A 22,651-nucleotide genomic window follows, 5' to 3' on the forward strand; every position below is an offset into this window, starting at 1 on the left:
CCGGCCGACCCTAAATTTTTCAAAATTATTTTTTAAAAATGGAAAAAACAAAGGAAAATTATAATTAGAATTTAGGTCTGAGAGTGCCATTTCCGGCAATCTAGAGGTCTCATAATCATAAATTTTCTTTCCTCAGCCCCAACCATGGTGGGGCTGAGGTGATCTACTTTCCAAAATTGTGCAAGTCCCTCCCTGTCCCCCCTCTATCTTGCTTTCCTGGTAAATCACCTTTATTGTGAATTCAAAATGCTAACTATTATTTTGTGTGCTCCCTATCTCCCTAGTCCCGTTTGATCGTAAATTAGACGGCATTGTGACTCACAATAGTGTAGTCGCAATATTACTTACCCAAAAGTGAAATTCAAAAACCTCTTGATTGATTTTAAAAGTACTGTACTGTACATGCAAAAATACTATTAAAATTAATGACTGTTTTAAGATTATCTTATTTGTTTTTCATGGTTCGAATTTTGAATACGTCATAAGCTAATCAGTAGATAATAAATCATTATTTTTATGAATGTTAGTTTGCACAAAATATATAAGCGGGCATAATTATGACTAAAAGGATAATTTTAAAAACTTTTTATGATGAGTATTTCAGTGGAAGATTCAATGGGCCCAGCCGGCACACCATCCCTATTTTTTTTTTCGAAATTGGAAAGTGGAAAAAATGAAAATTATATTCAAATTCAGTCTGAGAGTGCCATTTCCGACCAACTAGAGTGCCATAATCATAAATTTTCTTACCTAGCACCAACTATGGTGGGGCTGAGGTGGTCTACTTTCTCCATCTGTAAAAATCCCTCTCTCTGGGCCCAGCTCTGTTTCAAATCACTGAATCCGCCACTGGATAGCCTACTTTGAAAATGGAAATAAATGTTGCATTGCATTGCTTAAAATCAATTGAAAGGTTATGCGCCAGAGCTCCCCCCCCCCCACTTTCAACCACGGATCGACGCCCTTGGCCATGTAGGGTTTTGACTGGGCATCTGCGACCGCCGCACGAGAGCGCATTGCGTTAGAGGAGAATCACCAAGTTAAAAATATAATAAGAGGGTTTGTTTTGCGAACTCGGCCTTCCATATTGCAAACCTATGATAAACAATGGCGAATCAACAATTCGGTCTAATATTATTTGCAATATCGTCATCTTTGCTTACTACAGCAAGTATAATTTGGTATATGCGCCGCAAGAAGAAACCACTCGAATATATAGAAGTAGGGAAAGTTGGAGAAATTTGCATATATCCAGTGAAATCATGTGGTGGCATTTCAGTTCAGGAAGCCGAATGCACAGCCCGAGGTATCAAAACTGGTCAACTTCGTGACAGGTAGGCCTTTCCTTCAGTACAGACAGTCACCTGGTCGTAATCAGTAGATTAGTGCGCCTTTCTAGGTCTTAAGCCGTTAGGCCAAAAAAATAAAAAAATTCTTGTGTTGGCTACGTTTTATGAAAATCCAAAAAATGGATAGTATTGTAAATAGCCAAAGCTGTGGTACTCCTGCTCACGAAGGGAACATATCTATCTCTCGGAAAGACTAAAAAAAGAGGGGTAGGTTTCGGGATCAATAAATTGCAATACCCCCTACTAGTAGGCCTACTACCACCTTAATCGGGTGGGAATCTGAGTGCAGGTGCTCCACCCTCTGCACTCCCTAAGGCCAGTGCTGGATCTTAACCCCAATTTTCGCCACAAGCGATCAAGATGAAAATGGGAGCCCTGGGTGTTCTCCTGGGTGCTCGTTGGCTGCGGCGGTTGTGTTGGTTGATGTGCCAACTGTGCTCCAGGCCGCAGCGTAGATGTTGGTCGAAGTGCCGACTGCCCCCACTCCGATGACTTGGCTTTCTTCCCAACCGGAGGAGATGTCCCCGACGCAGTCTGTTCCTTCCTTTTTTAAGTGTAGGTTGTGGCATAGGGACAGACTCCTCCACCCGTCGCGCGATCTTGTTAACCACCTCACAACCAAGACCATTCACGATGGCAAGGTAGCACTTTCAATGGATCAAGACGGATGGGTGGCTAATGGGGCAGACAGAGAATTCACCCACCGACTCAGCACTGAAAAGTTTTTGTATTGACCATCTGGTTTTCACCGCAATGATGTACGTTTCTCCCAGCTTCCCAGTCGCACTCTCTTGATTCAGTTTGGCGACTAGGTCAGCTGGAGTGGCGGTCTTCCCGACAATATCCCTAGGGACACATTCCAGTACTTTAAGTAGCACTTTAGCACGTTGCGTTGTGCACCGTGCCTGCTGCTTAAAACAATTGGGCATATGCCGCATTATAAAATGCACCCTCATGTTTGCGACGCACTGTTCCATGCAAACAGGGTACAAACAATAAGACTTACGGATTGCACCCCTGGAGCGGTTGGAGGATCCCCCCGCGCGCTCACCCTGGCCCGCTTAGGAATGAGTCAAAGACATAGGACCAGGGAGAGATATGAGCCAAAGATGCCGGATCAGGGTGACCTGACAATCCACCTCCTCCCTGTGTCATGCTGTTACTATCCCATTTACCAGCAAACCCTTTAAAAGGGCATTCGGGCAGGTTGGTGAACCAGGTTTTGCCAGAATCTTATCTCAATAATCCAATTAAACATCAAAGAAGAATACCTCTACTTAAGAGTCATTATCACAGCAGGCATTGCTGTTTCTCAATAAATTACCAGTATAGTATTTAAAAACCAGGCTGGAAAATTTTAAAAACCTGTTGTTCAAAATAATTTGGCATTTTTATTACCTTAGCTATAATTTCAGATAAAAATCATAATTGATATGCTTTTGAATTTTAAAAATCAATGACTTATGTTAGAAGTTTGACATGGTTTTTGATTTAATTTTGCTAGTCTTCTTATGAACTATTCACAACTAATGAGCCTCACTGTTAATCTTGTTACAAAATTCCCTGAAGCAGTAATTAATAGAGATAAGAAGAGATCAGCAAAACCTGGTTCAAAATTGTAAAATTTGGTAAATGGTGAAGTTTCCTCATGTTGAATGGGAAGACCCCCCCCCCCCCAAAAAAGTTACCCTGGCCCACTTCAGATTGAGCCAAAGATGATGAACCAGGGTGGTCAGGACCAAAGAACCTCCTCCCTCTCCTGTTTTTCTGCCTCAGTCAGAGGAACCCACTTCCCATCTACTAATTTTTGTCTCAGACAGATATCTGTAGAGGAGGAACTCATTTCTGAAAGAAAGAAACATTTAAAATTAGTTTCACCTAGCCTGATCTACCTAGTAAAAGAGACTTTGTATGACATCCACTTGGAAAAGGAAATAAAGGGAGAAATATAGCACAGTAATTATTCCACAAAACTTCCGTCCACACTTCTTTACTAGTTTGTCATTGGTAGCTGGCCAGATCCGAATATGGTAATTCATTCATTCATTCTATTTTTATTATCAAAACTCATAGCAGTAAAATATAACTGAATTGCAAGAAGATTTACAAAATGTACAAAATACACAAAATACAATATTCAACCACCAGGATTCCAAGGGAACATGAGACCACCCCCAATTTCACGTTTGGGACTGATATGAGGATGGACACTGTTCCACCCCTTGCCTCCTGGTATCCAGGCCAACCAGTAAGCGTGGGTTGACCAGAGATGATTAAAATATTTTTGCGTAGCTTGACAACCCAAACAAGGTAGATAAATAAACAGATCATGGGATTCATAATTGATCTCATGATTCCGTTTCATGGTCAAGTAGTAATCTGAAATATTAGTATTTAAAACAGATGGACGTTAGCTTTCCGCTATGATATACAGATATACTGAACTATAGCAGGAATCATCAATTTGTGCGTAACCTCAGATTCTACGAAGAAATCTGGCAAAGGCGAATGCGTACGCGTTGACAGGTCTGCATGCTAATCTACCTAACATTGGTTGGAAGATCAGACAAACTAGGCTTTAATAGTCAAACTAGTCTTTAATTCAATAAAGTATACACACTGTTTTTGGGTTACCATCGTAATAATTTATGTACGAAAGTGCGTTCTTCAGGCCTATCGGTTCATCGATTTATAGAAGAAAGACTACATGTCTAACTACTCAATGTTGTTGGAATATAATGGCGGCCATTTTGGACGCCATCTTGGATTTTGCGGAAAGCTCCATAAGACTACATATCTACTACTCAATGTTGTTGGAATATAATAATATTTTACCTGACCTTTTTTCATGAGGGGAATTTTGAAGAACTTAAAGGTCATTAAAAGACTCCTCAGAAGTCGGGAAAGCTCATTTCTGGCCATCTATAAATCAAAATATTTCTGGGGAAGGACCCCCGACCCCCCCTTTCATTTTGGGGCTTTTTTGGAAACATTTTGAACCCCACTATTTTAAATCCTGGATCCATCCCTGTAGTTGGTATACTGTAATTTGCATTAAAAAAATATTAATATATTAATATTAATAATATTCGATTATTTTATTGTTTAAATTCTTTACTAATTTTGCATCGGATAGACAAATTTTCCTTGTATTTTGTTTACAAAGTGAGAATAAAAGAATCTTGTATTTTGTATCTTGTGAGGAAGCCATCCTGATTACAGGAGACTTCCGCAACTTCTGAGAGACTGGTCCTTACACATTTCTAAATTTCTTCAGGGATGGTTAAAAAAAAAAACTTGAGGGTGATAAGCTGTTGGGGCTTAAAGAAATAATTGGTCTAAAAGCACCAAGTTGCAGTATGAGGCTCACTTGATCCTATCTGTATACAGTGTTATTTTTATGTGTTGTCTCCCCAGGCCTGACTTGCTCATCCAATAAGTCAACCCTAATAATAATAATAATAATAATAATAATAATGCTGTAATGTTTTAATGGTCATTGTTTGATATCTCTTTTACATTGTAATTTTTATATTTTATTATATTTGATCATTTTTAATTGTTTTACAGTAAATTGTATTTTAATGTGAGAACTGAATTTCCGACTTGGAGCAATAAAGTGTATATTATCTCATTTTATCTAACTTGAAAAAGATGGTACTTCTAGCCTAAAAGTTTACCTTGATTTCATACTGTACCCCATACAGTAAAATATGTTGGTTTAGTGTTTGCCAGATTTTGTTTAACATCTTCAGACGCAACAATGATCATTAATTTGTACACTTATTGCTCTCTTTTAAATTGAATTCTAAAGAAAGTGGATGTTGGTAGATGATGAAGACAGAAACCTGGCTGCTAAGAAGGAGCCATCAGTAGCATTAATAAAAACCAGTTTGTCAGCGGACGGTCAAAATCTTGTCCTAAGAGCAGATGGTCAGCCAACCGTGCAGTTACCACTTGTACCTGACACAACCGCACAATTGGTCAAAGCTAAGTGAGTTTAAAAGTACCAGTTATAAATTCAGGAATTTGAAATAGAGGGCTTCAAGGAGGGACTTTTGCAGATTGAGGGCTTAGAGCATTTCAGCCCCGCCATTGGTTCTGATGTACAACATTTTATGGGTATAGAAAGAATAAATAATAAAAATATTAATAAAATACTTTATATTAATGAGCCATCTACTGTATCTCAAGTGATCTCAAGGACTTGATCTGTCTAACATGCTACTTCGAGGAAGATGGACAAAAAGAAAAAGTATGTATATATAATATTGGTTTGTTGGAAGAGCAAAACAGTGTGGTTTAATTTTACAAATTACCTAGTCAAAAAGTATTACTGTATATAATTATGTTAGTTTGGTTAATTTCAAATTGTAAATTAATTAACAAAAACAGTTTTCAGTCTTTTCTTTTTTTTATTGCTTTAATACTTTCTTTTTCAATTTCTATTTAAACCTAAGTACCTTTTCTTCCTTTTCTCTCTTTATTCTTTCTATTCTTCCCCTGTTTCTTTCATATAATTTCATTTCTATACTTTTTCCTTTTTCCCTTTATGCTCTATTCCTTTTCACCCATTTCCTTTCTATGTGGTTTCTTTCTATTCTATTTAGTTCCTTTCTTTTCTTAATTTCTTTTACATTGCCAATCCTTTGTTTCCTTTCTTTTATTTTCATTTCAATCCTTATCTTTCTATGGCTATTGGACCTCCAAATGGCCAGGAATGGCATTCTATAAGACTTTTATTATATTTTTAAGAATTTTCTTTTTATTCAAAAAATTGATGGAGAGTGGGTGGGTCCAAGTTGGTGGCTGCGGATTGGCTTACACTGCTGTAATATTCAGCCTCCACAAAGTATTGTATAGTATTGGTATGAATAAATCAGTGTATGACCAATTATCACTCCGTTTATGTTTTGTGACCACCATGTGCCCAATCATTCTTCCAATATTTCCCAATAATTATCCGCCAGTATTTGTGTACATGAAATTCTTTTTTTCCTGACAAGCTTGTACTATAGTTTATGCAATGAGAAAAATTGTTTTTACCAACAGTGTAGCTTCTATCATTGTTTTGTATTTTAGACATAAGGTAGAATAGCTGCAGAGTTTATTTATTTTTATTTATTTATTTATTTATTCACCAAAACAACAGCGGACACAAATCTGCCACTTACAGTATGGTTAACAAAGGACGAGACGACGAAAACAGAAACACAAACAAAATTAATTTTAACTAATCACGCCTAAAACGCTACGACGGAAAAAGTGCAGATTGGAGTTAAATAAATCTAAAGACGGATAGTCCTAAACTAACTTGTTATACGAGGAACTTAATCTACTAATAAACCCGTTTTTAAAAATATTGACTCTACATAAAGGAACGTAAAGAACATCATTATTTCTTAAAATACGGACAGGAACACGAAGGGCAAAATTAGAAACTAATTCACAATCAATATAGAAGTCAAACATTTAAAAAGAAATATAAGGTCATTAAAATTTCTACGGGACTGGGGTGATTTAATTGAGAACTTAAAATTAATATTAGTCCGATTTTTTAACTAGGTAAAATGCATTTCAGTATATCTACATCTCAATATTTCTGAAGTAAATGGAAAATTTCTAGAGCACTTAATGATTTGCCCCAATGTACAGAAAGTATATAGCAGCCGTGGAAGAAGATTTATGAGTCACTTTTTACTTGTTTACTTGTTTCCTATAGGTACCTATAACACTGAGGCAAAGCACTGCATGCTTAAAAGTCTCTCTTGTAAATAAAGTCACTATTGCCATATGGTACAAACTTCAGTGGATGGTTGGATCATGCTTCATTGAGCCTTGTTTTAAAAGCATTGATTGAACCAAATGACAGTTTCACTAGGAAGTGCGTTCAACAACAAGACACCCTTCTGGAAAATGCATTCCCCTAACATTAATTCTAGAATGAATAAATTTCATGTGTGTGTGTGTGTATGTGAAGTCCCGTGCCTCCTTCAAAATGCTAATGTTTTTTTGATAGTCTTGTTTTATATTTCAAAAAGGTTACATGAAAGCATTGTTTATGGCTATGATTGTGGCGAGAAGGTGCGGCAGTGGCTTTCAAACATAATAACAGACAAGGCTTACAGAATGCTGGTGCACGAAGATAACCTACAAGGACGCAAATTTGTTGATAATCCAGTCTGGAAGGAAAGGTTTACTTCCAAAGATCAGGTCGGGAGCAGACTTGTTTACTTTTTTAAGAAGAATTAACACCATTCACCATTTTCATTGACAACTTCAAATAGTATACTAAAACTTTTTTGATATACTTTAGATGTTTTCAATTTTCAGAGATTGTCTTAAGTATAGAAAAGTGATGGTAACGATTGGGATTATGATGATGATGACATTAGGTGGTAGAACAATTTAAAAGTGATTGAATGACTATGCTTTCAAAGGGATCCCATTATGGATGAGGACCAGAATTTTGTAGCCGGTGTGCAGGACGAGGTCATTGGCAAAAAGAAAAAAGCAGGGCTGGATGTTGCGGTAAACAATTTGGAGGGGTCCATGTCAGATTTACAGTTTGTGGTAAACACAACATGAAGAAGGGACTAGGGGGCAAGCACAACATAACATCCCCCTCCAAACCCCCCCCTCCAAACCCTTTCCCTCCAACACTTTGTAATTCCTCCCCTGATCTCTTTTTAAGTTATCGTCCTCTACACATGTGTGTTCTGTTTTGTGTGGAAGGACAATATCACTCTCTTGTTTGTGTTAAAAATGGTTGGATATAACGTTCAAGTATTGGTCGGTTAGTAGGTTTTCGGTATATTGATTTGGTCGACATGCCCTCATTGGTTTGGATGCAAGTGCCTAAGGCAGAAAGTTTTATGTCTTTTTCTGGTTCTATTGTGAATTATAAACGCTGTGGCTAGAGATACGGTACCGTATCAGAAGTGCTAAAGGTATGGTAAATGACACTACGTCATAATCATCCAATAGACGGCATTCTGTGCACTGTAAGTAGAGAGAGTGTTTTAGCAACCATCAAAGAGAAGAAATCTCGTTCATTCGTGTGTGTGTGTGTGTGTTGTTGACAAGCTGTGATTAATATTCTCTAGGCCTAGGCCCTAGCATATCTTAAAAAAGATAGCAGTTTTGCTAGATTTGGTGGCTGAAAGCGAGAATAAACTATTTTAATAGTAGAAGCCAGGCCAGGCCTTAGCTGCCCCTGCTTTAGCTGAAACCTGGCGAAGCTGAGAGGGCCTAGTAGTAGTCGAAGCTTATTGCCAAGCCGGCCTAATAGCTAGATACTTATTTAGGCCCTAGCCTAGACATTTTGAACTGGAGAGTTGTGGTGAAATTTTTGATGCAGACAAATTCCAAGACACTCGTAATACTGTAATTTAGTTGACCAATGAGAACAACAGGCTTATGGAATGTAGGTGTATGTTGAGGCCCTACTGTATAGTAATTTAGAGATGAATTTTTCCAGTTTTGCTGAGGACTTGAGTAAGACGACAAGTCAATACCTGAATGTGTTGATGTCAATTCCAAGTCACTTGTCTTTTGTAGCTTAAATGGAGTCTGCAAACATTTTACTATATGGTTGAAAAAAATAACGAACAAATAATTACAGTCAAGAAAAGTTTTCCATATGAACTGATCCATATAATGTATTTGAGTAAATAAATTAAGCACAGTATTGCTATTGCAACACTTCATTCAGTAAAATCTTTCGGAATGGAAATTACATTTAAAAATGTAAACACTGGCCCCTTACACTTCATGCATATTAAGTATAAATGGTATAAAACAATAACATAGTTGCACTTCAAAACAAGTTGCACTTCAAAACAAGTTGCACTTAACTGGACCATACTAAAAGTATGTACTACAGTATATCCTACACAAAACTGAATAGGCATTGTGAAATATGAATCATTAAAAGAGTTGCAATTGTAAACCAGACTATATTCTATGCTGAAATTACTGTATGTGCTATACCATAACAACTCGAATTGAAGCCCAGTGGGCATAATCTCGTGGTGAAGCCCATCTCAAATTAAAGCCCCCTTCCTTAGTTTGCAAAATTAGCTTTGAAAGGAAGCCCATGGGCTTCTTTTCAAGATAGCATAGGCTCCTTTTTTAGAGAGTACAGTACATACACTGTACATGAATTCCAAAAAACAAAATAAATTAAAAACAAGCTTAGTTTATAGAGTAGTTTAGGTGATTTATTGCCAGATAAATACACTCATTGGTACTGATTGATGTACAGTGGCCTTATTTATTGTTTTGTAGTACAAATTCACAAAATGTACAGCATTCATTTTTAAAAGAAGCCCCCCTTTTTACTCTGCAAAAGTAGCCTCGAAAAGAAGCCAACCCAAAGTTAGCAAAAAATATGGTATGCATTGTAAAATATGAATCATTAAAAGAGTTGCGATTGTAAGCTGGACCATACTCTATACCGAATGTATGTACTATATACATTTACAAAAAAAAACTGAGTATGCATGGGTAAAACATGAAATCATGAAAATAGTTGCACTTATTTTTGAAAACTGGACCATACTCTATACTAAAAGCTTGTAACACGATATATTTTCATTGCGGATTTTTTGGGCTCAGTACGGACTCTAAATGTATGCATTTTCTTTTAGTTTTAAGGCGTATGCGGATTTTATAAGTCCGCAATGACGATATAACATGTTTTGTACTGTACTATATATTTACCAAAAATCTTGAGTCATTAAAAGAGTTGCACTTGTAAACTGCACCATATTTTATACCAAAAGTATGTACTATACATTTATAAACAAAACTTGAATCATTATTAAAGAGTTGCACTTGTAAACTCGACCATACTTTATACCAAAAGTATGTATGTACTATATACATTTATAAACAAATATGAATATTCATTGCACATTATGAATCATTAGGAGCACTTGTAAACTGGAATATGTTCTATACCAAAAGTATGTACTACAATATATATGGATTGTTAAATATGAATCATTAAAAGAGTTGCACTATACTCTATACTAAAAGTGTGTACTATATATGCACTGTAAAACATTAATCATTAAAAAAACTCTATACTACAAAAATACTTCATGCTATTAAAAGAGTTGCTCTTGTAAACTGCACCATACTCTATACTAAATGTATTATATACATTTAGGCAAAAAAACAACCTGCATGCAGTGTAAAACATGAATTATTTGCACCATATGCTATACTAAATGTATGTACTACTGTATATACATTTTCAAAAAAAACTGCATGCATTGTAAAACATAAAATCATTAAAAGAGTTACACTTGTAAACTGGACCATACTTTATACCAAAAGTATGTATGTACTATACATTTATAAACAAAATTGAATATGCCTTTTAAACTTGACCATACATACCAAAAGTATGTATCTACTATACACTTATAAACAAAACTGAATATGCCTTGTAAACTGGACCAAACTCGACCATACTGCACTTGTAAGTATGTACTGTATATGGATTGTGTGTGATTTTTTGGATACTGTGGTGTAAATCTGTTTTTCTCCTGTAATTTTAAGACTATTTTTCATACTTTGACTTGCTCTTTGTACATTTTATCACAGTTTTCAGCTTTGTGGTGCCATGATATTTTGATTTTGATTTTCTGAAATAAAGATAACTTCATATATTTTAAGTGACACCACTTAAGGCATACACCCTAATGAACCTTGTGTATGCAAATCATTTTGGCATACTGAACACAACCAGTAATCATGTATCTTATTATGCATTTTAATTAATATTTCTACACATTTCCAAGCATCAGTTGAGAAATATTTTTGAATTATTTGCAAATTGACATTCTCATCAGTAATGATAGTAGGAACCTTTGTCATTTCAACTTCTACTTCACATTCCTTGACACGATAGTCAGTAGATATTGCTTTGTCCGCAATATTGTCATCGACAAACCAATTTAACGTCATTGAATACAAGATTTTGGCTTTCTGCTGTAAGCTAACGGCTTATCAGAAACATCGCCCTTTTTTTTAATGGTAAACCGATTGTAGTCAAATCTGTGCCCTTGGGTCTTCCACGTTTAGGCATCCTTGGCGAAACCTAGATTTGTGACATTGCTATTAAAAAAATAGAAAACGGTATTGTAAAAAAAAAATTTTGTTAATATCCTTGGCAGTTTATTATTCCAATAGTAAACAACCAAGGACACTATATATTAGATTAATGAAAGATGCCAAAAAGACTTGCAACTTTTAATAATATTATTTTGTGTAGACAGACCAATGGTATGTATTCAGACGTAATTTTATATAATTTAGTGCATAAAGTTGTATTCTGCTATTTCATGACTTTTTCTTAGGGACAAAATGTAAATAGAACTTGCTTGATTCAGTTTTGAAATTAATAAAAATGTCTTACCAAAACTTTCCTGTAAAGCTGCATAGTACTAGGAGCTGAGTCTCTTTGTCCTGTAAATGGGAAAGATAGAAAATTGAAATACTGTATAGTGTAATCTCGCGTTTCAGAATCATTAAAATTTTAATACTAATAAGTATTTTATGCTTCTATAAGCTGTCTCCTTATATGTTTTATACACTCTACCATAAGAAAACAAATTGTGCAGATTATTATTGTTGTTACAAAATATAGAAAAGCAAAAATGTAAGCATTACGGACAAATTTTGAATCATTTTTATTTTGATCTCTTAAAGGATATTTCAGCTTTAAACCTGTATTGTGTACTTACTTAAAGTGCACTTGCAAATAATATTTAATAAAAAATATTTGAAAAAGAATAAATATTTAATTGCTTACCCTCATTATCAGCATTATCACTATCAAAAGTACCAGCATCCAACAATACAGCAACCTCATTTGCTGTTGGTGGTTCGACATTCTGTGTTCGGACAGCAAAAATATGTCTACATGGTAGATTCATACCTTTATAAAATGGGCATGTTGTTGGTGAAACTTGAAAAGTGCCTGAAGATGTCACAACACTAAAGTCTATGCCACCTGCAACTTCACCTGGGCTACCATTTTCAATTGTGTTATGACGAAGCTAGAAGCATATGGAGTCAACAGTTTCCTAAATTGAAATTCTGTTGAACTGTCATTACACGGAAGCACTGGACAACATTGACAACACAGTGGTCATGTTCATTACTTAAAGTCTGCAGAAGAGAACTGAGTTACGAATACTTCCAAAGGGCTATATTTAGTCAAGACTGACTTGATCTTTTGATTGATTGACTCGAGTCTGTTGTTTGTGTTGCTTTAATTTAAGTAATTGCATCTGTTTTTTTTTTAATCCCATCACCCATTGATGTTTTGCATTATAGTAAAGCAATAACAGATGGATGAACACTTGTACTGAAACTTACATATAGAGTGTTGTACTCTTCTTCTGACTTCGCATAAACTATCTGTTGGATCAATTCCAGAGCATGCAATTGCTGACCGTTGGTGATACCTAGTTTTCTGTGGTTATTTCTCTCTTGAATGTCCATAGCGTGTGAAACAAACAAATGTGCAACGATGCCTGTAGAAAAGTTCTTGCAAATACTTCCCTCTCTTTGAAATCCTTGTCAGCTATTATCACTTTAACATTTGCAGTACAAGCATTGTTTTTCTTAAATATATCCGTAATATGCTGTATTGTGTCCTCACTTTCATCAGTGACCAACCAAATTCTTGTGATTTCACTTTAAGTCCATTTCCATCCTCTGCCATCAAGACATAGGTAGTCTAAGATCATTCAATTTATATGTCGCATCCACAAAGAGTATTTCCGGGTAACAACTAAATGTCTCTTTCATATTTAAGTCTTGGAAGTACAGTATATACCTTTCAAGTTTTGTTCCTCATCTTGTACTACTTCAACAGATGAACCTGTGAGAAATGAAACAAAATATGTTGTTAAATTTTGATTTAAAGTTTAGAATACCTAAACTGAGTATCACCCCCTTCTGTAAATACAATGAACAAAGCTGCATGGAAATATAGAAAAGTTTCTTTCTCAGTTAATTAACAAAAGAAAACAGACGTTTTAAATTTATTTTGGTTAAACTATGTATTCAAAATAATTGGTATTAATGAGAATTTTTACAGATAGTTATTAGAAATATTATGTAAAATATGGATTGTCTGGAAAATAAACTATGGGAAACTTAACACAATAATTTATATGTTGATAACTTTTGTTACTTGAAAACAAAATTAAAACTTAAATTTGATTAAAATAATTGTTATATTCCTTTTTTAAACAATACATACAAAGTACATTAAACAAGACTGCTTGTTAAAAGGCAAACTAAAGGTACCTAAACTAATGGCCTACCTGTTTGACTTGTAAGGAAGTTGACTACTACATTTAATCATTGCGGGTATTTCCACACTTTGCAGCTATTTGGATGTTACTCAGACCTTTCAGAGTAACAACTTTCCTGGTTTTGTTGGTAATATGTTCCCTCAGTAACTTCTTATTCACCTTCAGTTCTATTAGGTGCTCCACCTCTTTCTTGCTTTCACCATCTAATTTTCGTGTTTGTGGAAAGTGACTATACAAGTCCTTTAAATAAACAGTGCAATACATTATTTTGATGTAGTTCCAATTCAGAGTGAGTCGAATGGCCGAGCAGTTAAGGCAGGGGCGCTGTAAACCATAGTAAAACACCAACATCGCTTCAAGGCATATTCACTCCTGGTCTTGATGGTGCAGCAAGTCCTCTCCGATAAGGGCTGTAAAGTGTAGGCAAGTGTTCACAACTGCTTGTGTGCACTTTAAATAATCTAGTTCATCTATCGTTGCAACAAAAATGTAATTTAAAGGAATATCAAAATTTAACATAATTCTATAGTAGAACTGCTAGAAATGAAAAAGTGATAAAAATATAACTCTATTTTAGTTTATTTCTTGTCTTAGTCTTGTGTCAAAAGGTCAAAAGATTTCTTGTGTTGTTGGGTGTGGCCATTTTAAATCTGATTTGAAACATTTTGGACCCACAGTGTCATATCATGAAGTGTCCGGCACAAACATTTTCTGACCCTACCTCTCTCTAAAAAACCAATTTAAATACATATACTGGTACTGTACATTGGCTACGTCATGAGTATGTTCTGTCTTGATAGATATCACCCCAAGCCAATTTCCATCAGTTAATAACCTGGCTTTCAATGGACAGTCTTTTTGAAATGTGCTGTAAGGAAACAAAAAGCAAAAAAATTATTACTACAACATCAACATTTGTTTACTTCCCAAATACTATTTTCTAGAACATTTAGCAAATTTATCAAATCATAATGTGATATCATTTACCGTAACTTTAGCATCCGGAAGTTCCGATAGGGTAGGCCTACCGTATCTCTAGCCACGGTGAATAAATCTGGTTCATTGTAAATTTTGTAACGTGTTATTTCATAGTATTTGTTATTGTCTCTGAATTACTCTTTAGTATTACCTAGTATTACCCCCCCCCCTCCACCACCAGGGATTCAATTATAATTTATCACAACATACATTTACGAGGTAATGCTTCTATCCACCTGCTTGTTATATATTATTCAAATGATCAGTATATTTATTACAAATGTAGAAAGTCAATCTTACAATGTTCATTTTCCCGGCAAAGCTGGGGTGGGGGAAACTGGGGAGGGGTGGCAAGAAAATAATTTGGGGAAAATTCTCCCCTTGTCCCCCTGTAGCACCACCGCTGGGATCAGAGGATCTCAGTATAAATATTAGTACAGTATATTGGTTAGTCTTCAAAATCGAAATTAATTTACCCAGTGATATGAAATGAAATAACATTTTATTTTCAGGCATTGTACCATTACATGACGCAATTCCATGTCGCAAACACTGCATCCCTTGATGACCTTAATAGCAGGTTGGAGACACCTATTGGCATGCAGCAATTTCGTGCTAATATTATTATTTCAGAAAGCAATGCTTTTGCTGAGGTAAGTAGTTAAGATGATACTGAAATATTTATTTTAATGTAGATTGATATGTCATTGAGAATTATGGTAGATTGAATGTGATCGCTGCCTTGTGAGGCAGAATTTACGTTACTATTCAAAAGCACATTAGGTGAGTTTGAATGATAGAGCGGTTAAGGCAGGGGTGCCACAACCTACAGCCATAATATTGGCACTGGTTCGAACGGCACACATGCCTATGGTTCTGGAGATGGAACAAGCCGCCTCGGAAAAGAACTATGAACTGTAGGCCCAGTGCACTGGCTCGTGTGCAATTTAAAGAACCTCTTTAGAGATGAATAGAGGGTTAACCCCGGTGTACTGGTTCATACAGCCCCTGTTGTGGACAGACAAGTGTAGCTGGCACCAGTTTACCAGGTAGCTCAGAAAAAAAAAGAGACCCTTGGGGGAGAAGAACGTTACGAGCTGGTCCACTCTTCAAGCGCTTTGAGACTGGTGTAAGCAATATATAAACTATTATTAATATTTATCTGACTGTTTAGAGTTGCATGTTCCACTTTATGCTTTAGTTCCTTGCACTAAATTATGACAAGATTTTACAGAATTAAACATACTGTTACAGTGTGTGTTACAGCCAAAGTATAAGATGTTTATTTTTTTTTTAAAGATTCATTTATTGTTTTGACTAGGACAAGTGGGCTATGCTAAAGATTGGAGATGCTTGCCTCAGTAGGACACATGACTGCGGAAGGTAACTCTTAATTTATTTTTATGCACAAACTTGTATTTATAGCAGATAGAACATCTCTTTCCAGTGTCTTAAGTTGCAAGTATGGTATACACAGTAACTGACTGAAAACTGGACTACAAATTGTATTTTAAACTTGGCTATCTGTTTGTCAGCCTTCTCACATACATTGCCATCCTTTCCAACCCCCAAATTGTTTCCACCCCGATCCTCATCACAACTCTTTCAGCATCTGCATTTCTTCACACACATCAGTATACACGCCTCTTCTCCCATCTTCTCAGCCTCCACACCCTTCTTTGCATATCCTTTCACCATTCTTGCCCAGTGTTATAAGGTCAACGAAGAATGACATCCCAAACCAGTGTACTGGCGATATACAGTATGCTAAACTGTACTACTGTATTAACATACGATTGTGGCACTGTTATATACTGTAGTATTTGTACTCATAACTTAGGCAATAGTAAAGTTGATTCCAGTAAATGAACCATCATTTTAAAGTTAATAATGTGGAGAATACAGTATAAGTAAATTTTTTGGCCATTTGGGCTGCTTTTGAGAATGGATGTCCAAAATGAGGAACCTTCCATTATAGGGATCTTGAAAGCTCTGATTTTATTTCTGGCTGTTTACTTTTTAGCTTAACAAATTTGTATCTCTACCAAGATCAAGTCAGTGTTCCTAACAGCAATGTTGTTATATATATAGTTCATGATTTTATGTAATTTTAAACACAGGTGTCCAATTACAATGATTGACAGAAAGCTGGGAACGCTAAGAAAGGCAGAGCCATTGAAGACTCTTCGTCAGTAAGAATTCCTTGTATATCTTTCAAATCGTACACCAAGTACACTCACCATTACAGGGTGGAATTAAGTGATGTTGTTTAAACTGTAAACTAACTCTTGTATGACTTTCCAAGTAGATTTGTTTTAGGTGTGGTGAAAAAATCTGATTGGACAATTTTATTTTGAATATAAATTTTATTTATTTTTGAATTACTGTATATCTTTCTTCGGTGTTTTGACAGCTTTGTAGAGGTGCTTGTTCATCTCTTCTATTCTTGGCATTCTGTTTTTTGTTCCAGTGAAAGTTAAATAAAATATTAAAAATTAAAAAATAAAGATTTGAAGTCATGAATCTACAATTCAATGGTTAGCATCTTAACCCCCAATTAAATTGAAAACTAGCTCTACTCAATATTTCATTTTTGAATAGGGAAAAACAACGTAACTTGAAATTTTCACTTTTGGAGAAAAATAGAGTTAAAGTTTGCATGTTCAGAACTTTACAATAAATTGTCGTACCCTTTTGAAATTTTGCAGAATTGTATATCTGTAGACATTGTGATTATATGAAAATTTTTAATTACAACCGTTCATTTATTGCAAAGTTATTAGTGATAATTACAGATACGTTGATTTGCCTCTGAAACATGTCAAGCTAGGTATTGTTGCAAGTAAGACATTTTTGGAATTTATCATGGTTGGGGCAATCAAATGCATTACCTAGCTTGTTCATACGTCGCTAAGTTTATTGATATAAAAACACCAATATCCATTTGATTTTGCCTTGTCAAACTCCATCAGCTCAAGACAATTTTTGAATACCATTCTGAGGCAAAAAACGTATCTTCATTGCAGATACGTTTTGCCCCGTAATCTTGTAGCTACGTTGTTGCCACGGAAAACCACTAGATTTTAAGTTTTGTGCTTAAAGATAGGTGGTTATATCTCTGAAATGACTCGTTATTGAGACCTGAAATTTTCACAGGTATTTCAGACGTGTTTAATATACTCCCCAGTGATATTATCTCAAAATTGACAAAAATGTAAGTTACGTTGTTTTGCTTCGGGACGGCCAGGTAGACCTTTGCGGTGCCGTAACACTTTCTGTTTACGAGCACATGTCCGAATCTCAATTCCACAAGCCTTTTGCAAAAATGTAATTTTGTTTTTAGAACTGAAGAGGGGCCATATTGCAACTATTTAAAGTAATGAGGCAATTTAGATATAGAAACAGTAAACTTACAGGTAATTGAATAATGATAAATATCTTCTGTTTCATATTTGTAGGTATAGAATGTTGGATAAATCACATCCAGACAGCAAGTTCCAGAAATCTCCCATATTTGGTGTTAATTTCAAACTAGTGACAGGAGGAAGCATAAAGGTTGGGGACACAGTTTATGCTGTATTGCAGTAGTGCTCCATATTGGGGCACCCCAAATCAAGGAATACTTTTCCACGAAACAAGGGGAAATATATATTTTTAACATTACAGCCAACCTTTATTAATCGGACACTTTGAGTGTACAGATTTAATTAATTTTTAATTAACAACAATTAACAGCATTTCAAGTAATTTTATATAAAGACCCTTAATTTTTTGTAATGACTAGCTTCCAAATAAGTCACTGATCTTTGTCTTTTTGGTTGTTTATTTCATATTTTTATTGTATAATTTAAATCAAAAACCCTATTAAGCAAATTTAGAGGTACAGCTAGTGTAAAAATAGTGAATTACGATTAATTTTTTGTAAACACACACACATAGGACCTGCCTAATTTTCTTTCTAGATCTGCACCTGTATAATATTTAAAAATTGTAACTAACAATATAAACTACAGCCCTGGCACAGATCTAGTTATTGTACAATATGTCTTTTGGAAAATAAATTAATTGAATTGAATTAATGGCCATACTCTTACTCAACTTGGTACTCAGCAGCTTTATTTTATTCTCTAGCCTTAAATTGATTTTCTGTTTTTTTTTTCCCAGTATGGGATTCCTAAATCATTACTTAGTTAATGCTGCTGTATCTTGTGCATCCAACAGAAAGCTTACCAATTTAAATCTTATCATTTATAGATAAAACTTGAATCATGAAGCAATATATTATATAATTCTTGTATTGTTTTTATTAATTTATGTTGAATTTGTATCATAAATGGATTTTTCTAGTACGGGATTACTAAATCATCACAGTACTGTACTTAGTTCTTGATGCTGTATTCGGTGCATCTAACAGAAAGCTTACCAATTTGAAAGGCATATTTATAGATAACACTTGAATTATGAAGCAATATATTATATAGTTGTTGTATTTTTTAAAATAAAATTTTTGTTGAATTTGTATCATAAATGAATGTATTCAATGAACATTATTGTGTACAGATTAGGTTGATTGTATTGCAAGTTCTTAGGTCAATTAAACTAAAATTATGAAGAATTTATGTCATTGTAATAATTGTTAAGGATACCCCTATTGAATGCAAATATTCATCATGTTTTAAAGTAATTATATATAGTAAGACCCTTAATTCATGTAATGACTGGCTATAAGGGAAAATTATGATGTAGAGAAATTTGTTAAATAAAATGTGAATAAAATACCAATAGTATTTTTATTATTATTGTTTGTGGATGTGGTTTTCACATTCAGTTCTTAAATTTTTGTTAAGGTAACTTAAGATGTTTAGTTATTTGTGTATGCAACTTCATGATTTGTGCATGGTGCTAAGGTAGCAGAACTTTCAAATGGTCAAATCAATACATTTTCAGGGGTTTCCCTTAAGGGTTTTTTCAACTAGCCAAGTGGACCAGTAAATTAATATTTTACTGGTCCTCAATCCCTTTCACTAGCCACTATCTTGCCAACTTCGAAAGGCCCAAATACCATATGTGACATGCTAATCATGCTGGCCATCACAGATGAAGTAACACTGACAGATACAGAAAAATCGTTCTGTTGTCTCTGTATGAAATTATGCCAGGAAATATAAATACAGGAATCTATTTGTATGTACAGTGCACACAACTGTAAACGCAAAACATTCATCGTGTTCACGATACGACTTGTTTACGTATCCTCGAAAAATAGCGTTCGTGGACAAACCATCAAAGAGTATATAACAGAAGAAAGTCCATTGCTATTCTTAATAAACGCGAGTCAGAGTGACCCTGATCCACTGTATGGGGGGAAAACTCCCCTAGCGTCTGTTAAGGATGCATGAGTTGTGCCGAGTGATGGCAGCATATAATTACAGTGCTTTAAGACCTGTATTTCGGGAAAACAGTGCATAGTCAAATTATTATATCCGTTTTTCAACGAAATGTAAAGGCAAGACTTTATAAGAATAACATTATTGGAAAATATGTAATGTGGGTTGTTTTAAAATTTACTTTAAATCACAATAATATTTTAAATGTTGATAAAAGAAAAAGCCTGCTGTGAGTTTATAAGAAAAATAATATTTAATAGGCCTCTCACTAGAAGACAACTATTCATTATAAAAAACCATCCATCCATGCATTGGCATTCGATAAATGTAATTCTTATTAAGTGAGAACATAGTTAATGATGTGTTTGCTTTGATTATGACTATGTTCTCCAGCCCTTCCTCAGTCTGGTATGTATATATAAATTATTGTATAAAACAGAGTAAAAAAAATGTCGGAAACACCAAAGTATTTCAAAATTTTGTACATTACTTAGCAGGGGCGGGTCCAGGGGGGAGGCGAGGCCGGGCCGCCCCCCCCCCCCCAATTTTTCCCCTGTTTAGTATTTTTCCACACGAACTTCACAGTGGCGTAACAACGGGGCCGGAGGCCCAGTGTATTTCTGAAACCGGGGGCCCTTTTTGGGTACCGGTCACCAATTCCATCGTGGGGATTTTACATGTGCATTTTCATTCTAATTTTTAACGACGAATAAATGATATAATATGGATCAAGAAAATTGAGGCCAGGGAGGGACTTTCTCAGTTGGAGAGTTTACACCACCTCAGACCCAACATGGTTGGAGCTGAGGTAAGAAAATTTATGAATATGGCACTTTAGATGCCCGAAATGGCACTTCATGGCATAATTTTTTTTTTTTTTCTTTTTGATATTTTTCTATTCCCCAGTTAAAAATATTTTGACAAATTTAGTAGGGCAGCAGGCCGGCAGCTTCTCCAACTCTTTTACACACATTATGCTGTTCCACTTGTGTGGGGCTGAGATAAGAAAATGTATTATTATGGGATGTCTAGATGGCCGGAAATGGCATCACAGACTTAGGTGAATATTTTCTTTTTATCTGCATTTTTATTTTATTTTATTTATTTATTTTTTACAAATTTGGTGGGGGTCCCGGGTCGAGAGGGTCCCCGTCTGGCCGACGGGCCCCAATCTCTTTAATCGATATATGCCCTACAGTCGATTTCAGAAACACATCATGGTGTTATTTATCAACAAAGTCCTTTTTGGTCAGGGTGCTAGATCCTGGAACATATAGGAGGGCCCCTTCGGGCCCCTAGAATTCGGGGCCCTGCGGACCGCCGCATGAGAGCGCATAGGCGTTATGCTACGTCTACAAATACTTTCACAAGCAAATGAGAGTTAGTGATAATGATGAGGAAAACATCCATCTTCATATATCTTAAAATCCCGGATTTATGATGATAAATGAGAAAATAATCATCCATTGAATAGTAAGTGACGCACTGTCTGTGATGAGGTATTAGCACCCACATTATAATCAGGGACGGATCCAGGACCCACTTCTGTTACTCTTTGAAACCATGTATATTCAGAGAACAGCGCCCCCTATTGCCCAAACCAAACATTCGAATTTTGTTTACGTCTGAAAACCGTTACTTCGCATACCTTCCTTCAACTTGGTACGGTCCTTGCGGTTGTGTTTAAAACATGGTTTCAAATCATAGAGCTATTAAACAACTAGAGTGCTGACAAAATGGCGCAGCAATGCAGAGTTATGTGATGGCCGTCGTAGTAAAGCGCCACCTTCAGGCGTAGTATACATATTATTACATATTAATAAGCCCTCTAACTGATTATTATTTCATTAATGATAATGAGTAATGGTAATAACAAATTATTAAACTATTGTAGCCAAAACTAGGCCAAGTGGAGCATCTTATTCAAAAATAAAGTACCAAGGAATGAAAATTAAAATCGTGTACATTACACCCAAACACCGCAACGCTCGAGTTTCAAACATACGGGTAACTAGCTGTAGGCCTACTGAACTTTCTGAGTAAATTGAGGGCGCAATTGCAAACGATGGTGCTTAGCGAAATTTGATTGGCTAAATCTATGGCAGCCATCTTGGATGGTACACACACACAGCGTATTTCGAACATCGAATACATTGCGGTTAGCGCTCTAGTATTCTTATTATATCTCTATGTTTCAAACATAGAGCTATTAAACAACTAGAGTGCAGATGGGGGAGCAATGCAGAGTTGTGTATGTGTACCATCCAAGATGGCTACCGTATGAAAGCGCCACCTTCAGGCTTAATATACTGTACATGTATAAGCCCTCTGACTTAATATTATTTCATTAATGATAATTAGTATTGATAATGACAAATTATTAAACTGCCGTAGCCAAAAAGAGGCCATGTAGAGCATCTTATTCAAATATTTAAAAAAAATTTAAATCGTGTACATTACACCCATACACCGCAACGCTCGAGTTTCAAAGCTGTACTGAACTTTCGGTGTAAATTGAGGGCGCCATTGAAAATGATAGTGCTCAGGCGAAATTTGATTGGCTGAATCTATGGCAGCCATCTTGGATGGTACAACA

At 35.5% G+C, this 22,651-nt stretch overlaps 1 protein-coding gene across 1 annotated transcript; it reads left to right on the forward strand.

The window, feature by feature from the left end:
• Positions 1–1,065: 1,065 nt before the first annotated feature.
• LOC117114229 (mitochondrial amidoxime-reducing component 1-like) lies at positions 1,066–19,446 on the forward strand. The gene is made up of 7 exons (XM_033257834.1): positions 1,066–1,334; positions 5,164–5,343; positions 7,391–7,562; positions 15,181–15,321; positions 15,990–16,051; positions 16,789–16,860; positions 18,127–19,446. The coding sequence occupies exons 1-7, from the start codon at positions 1,108–1,110 to the stop codon at positions 18,254–18,256; spliced, it is 984 nt and encodes a 327-aa protein (XP_033113725.1). The 5' UTR covers positions 1,066–1,107; the 3' UTR covers positions 18,257–19,446.
• The last annotated feature ends 3,205 nt before the right edge of the window (positions 19,447–22,651 follow it).

The sequence above is a fragment of the Anneissia japonica genome, unplaced genomic scaffold, assembly GCF_011630105.1.
Source record: "Anneissia japonica isolate Jap-2015-1 unplaced genomic scaffold, ASM1163010v1 scaffold1525_len913038_cov183, whole genome shotgun sequence".
NCBI lineage: Eukaryota > Metazoa > Echinodermata > Crinoidea > Comatulida > Comatulidae > Anneissia > Anneissia japonica.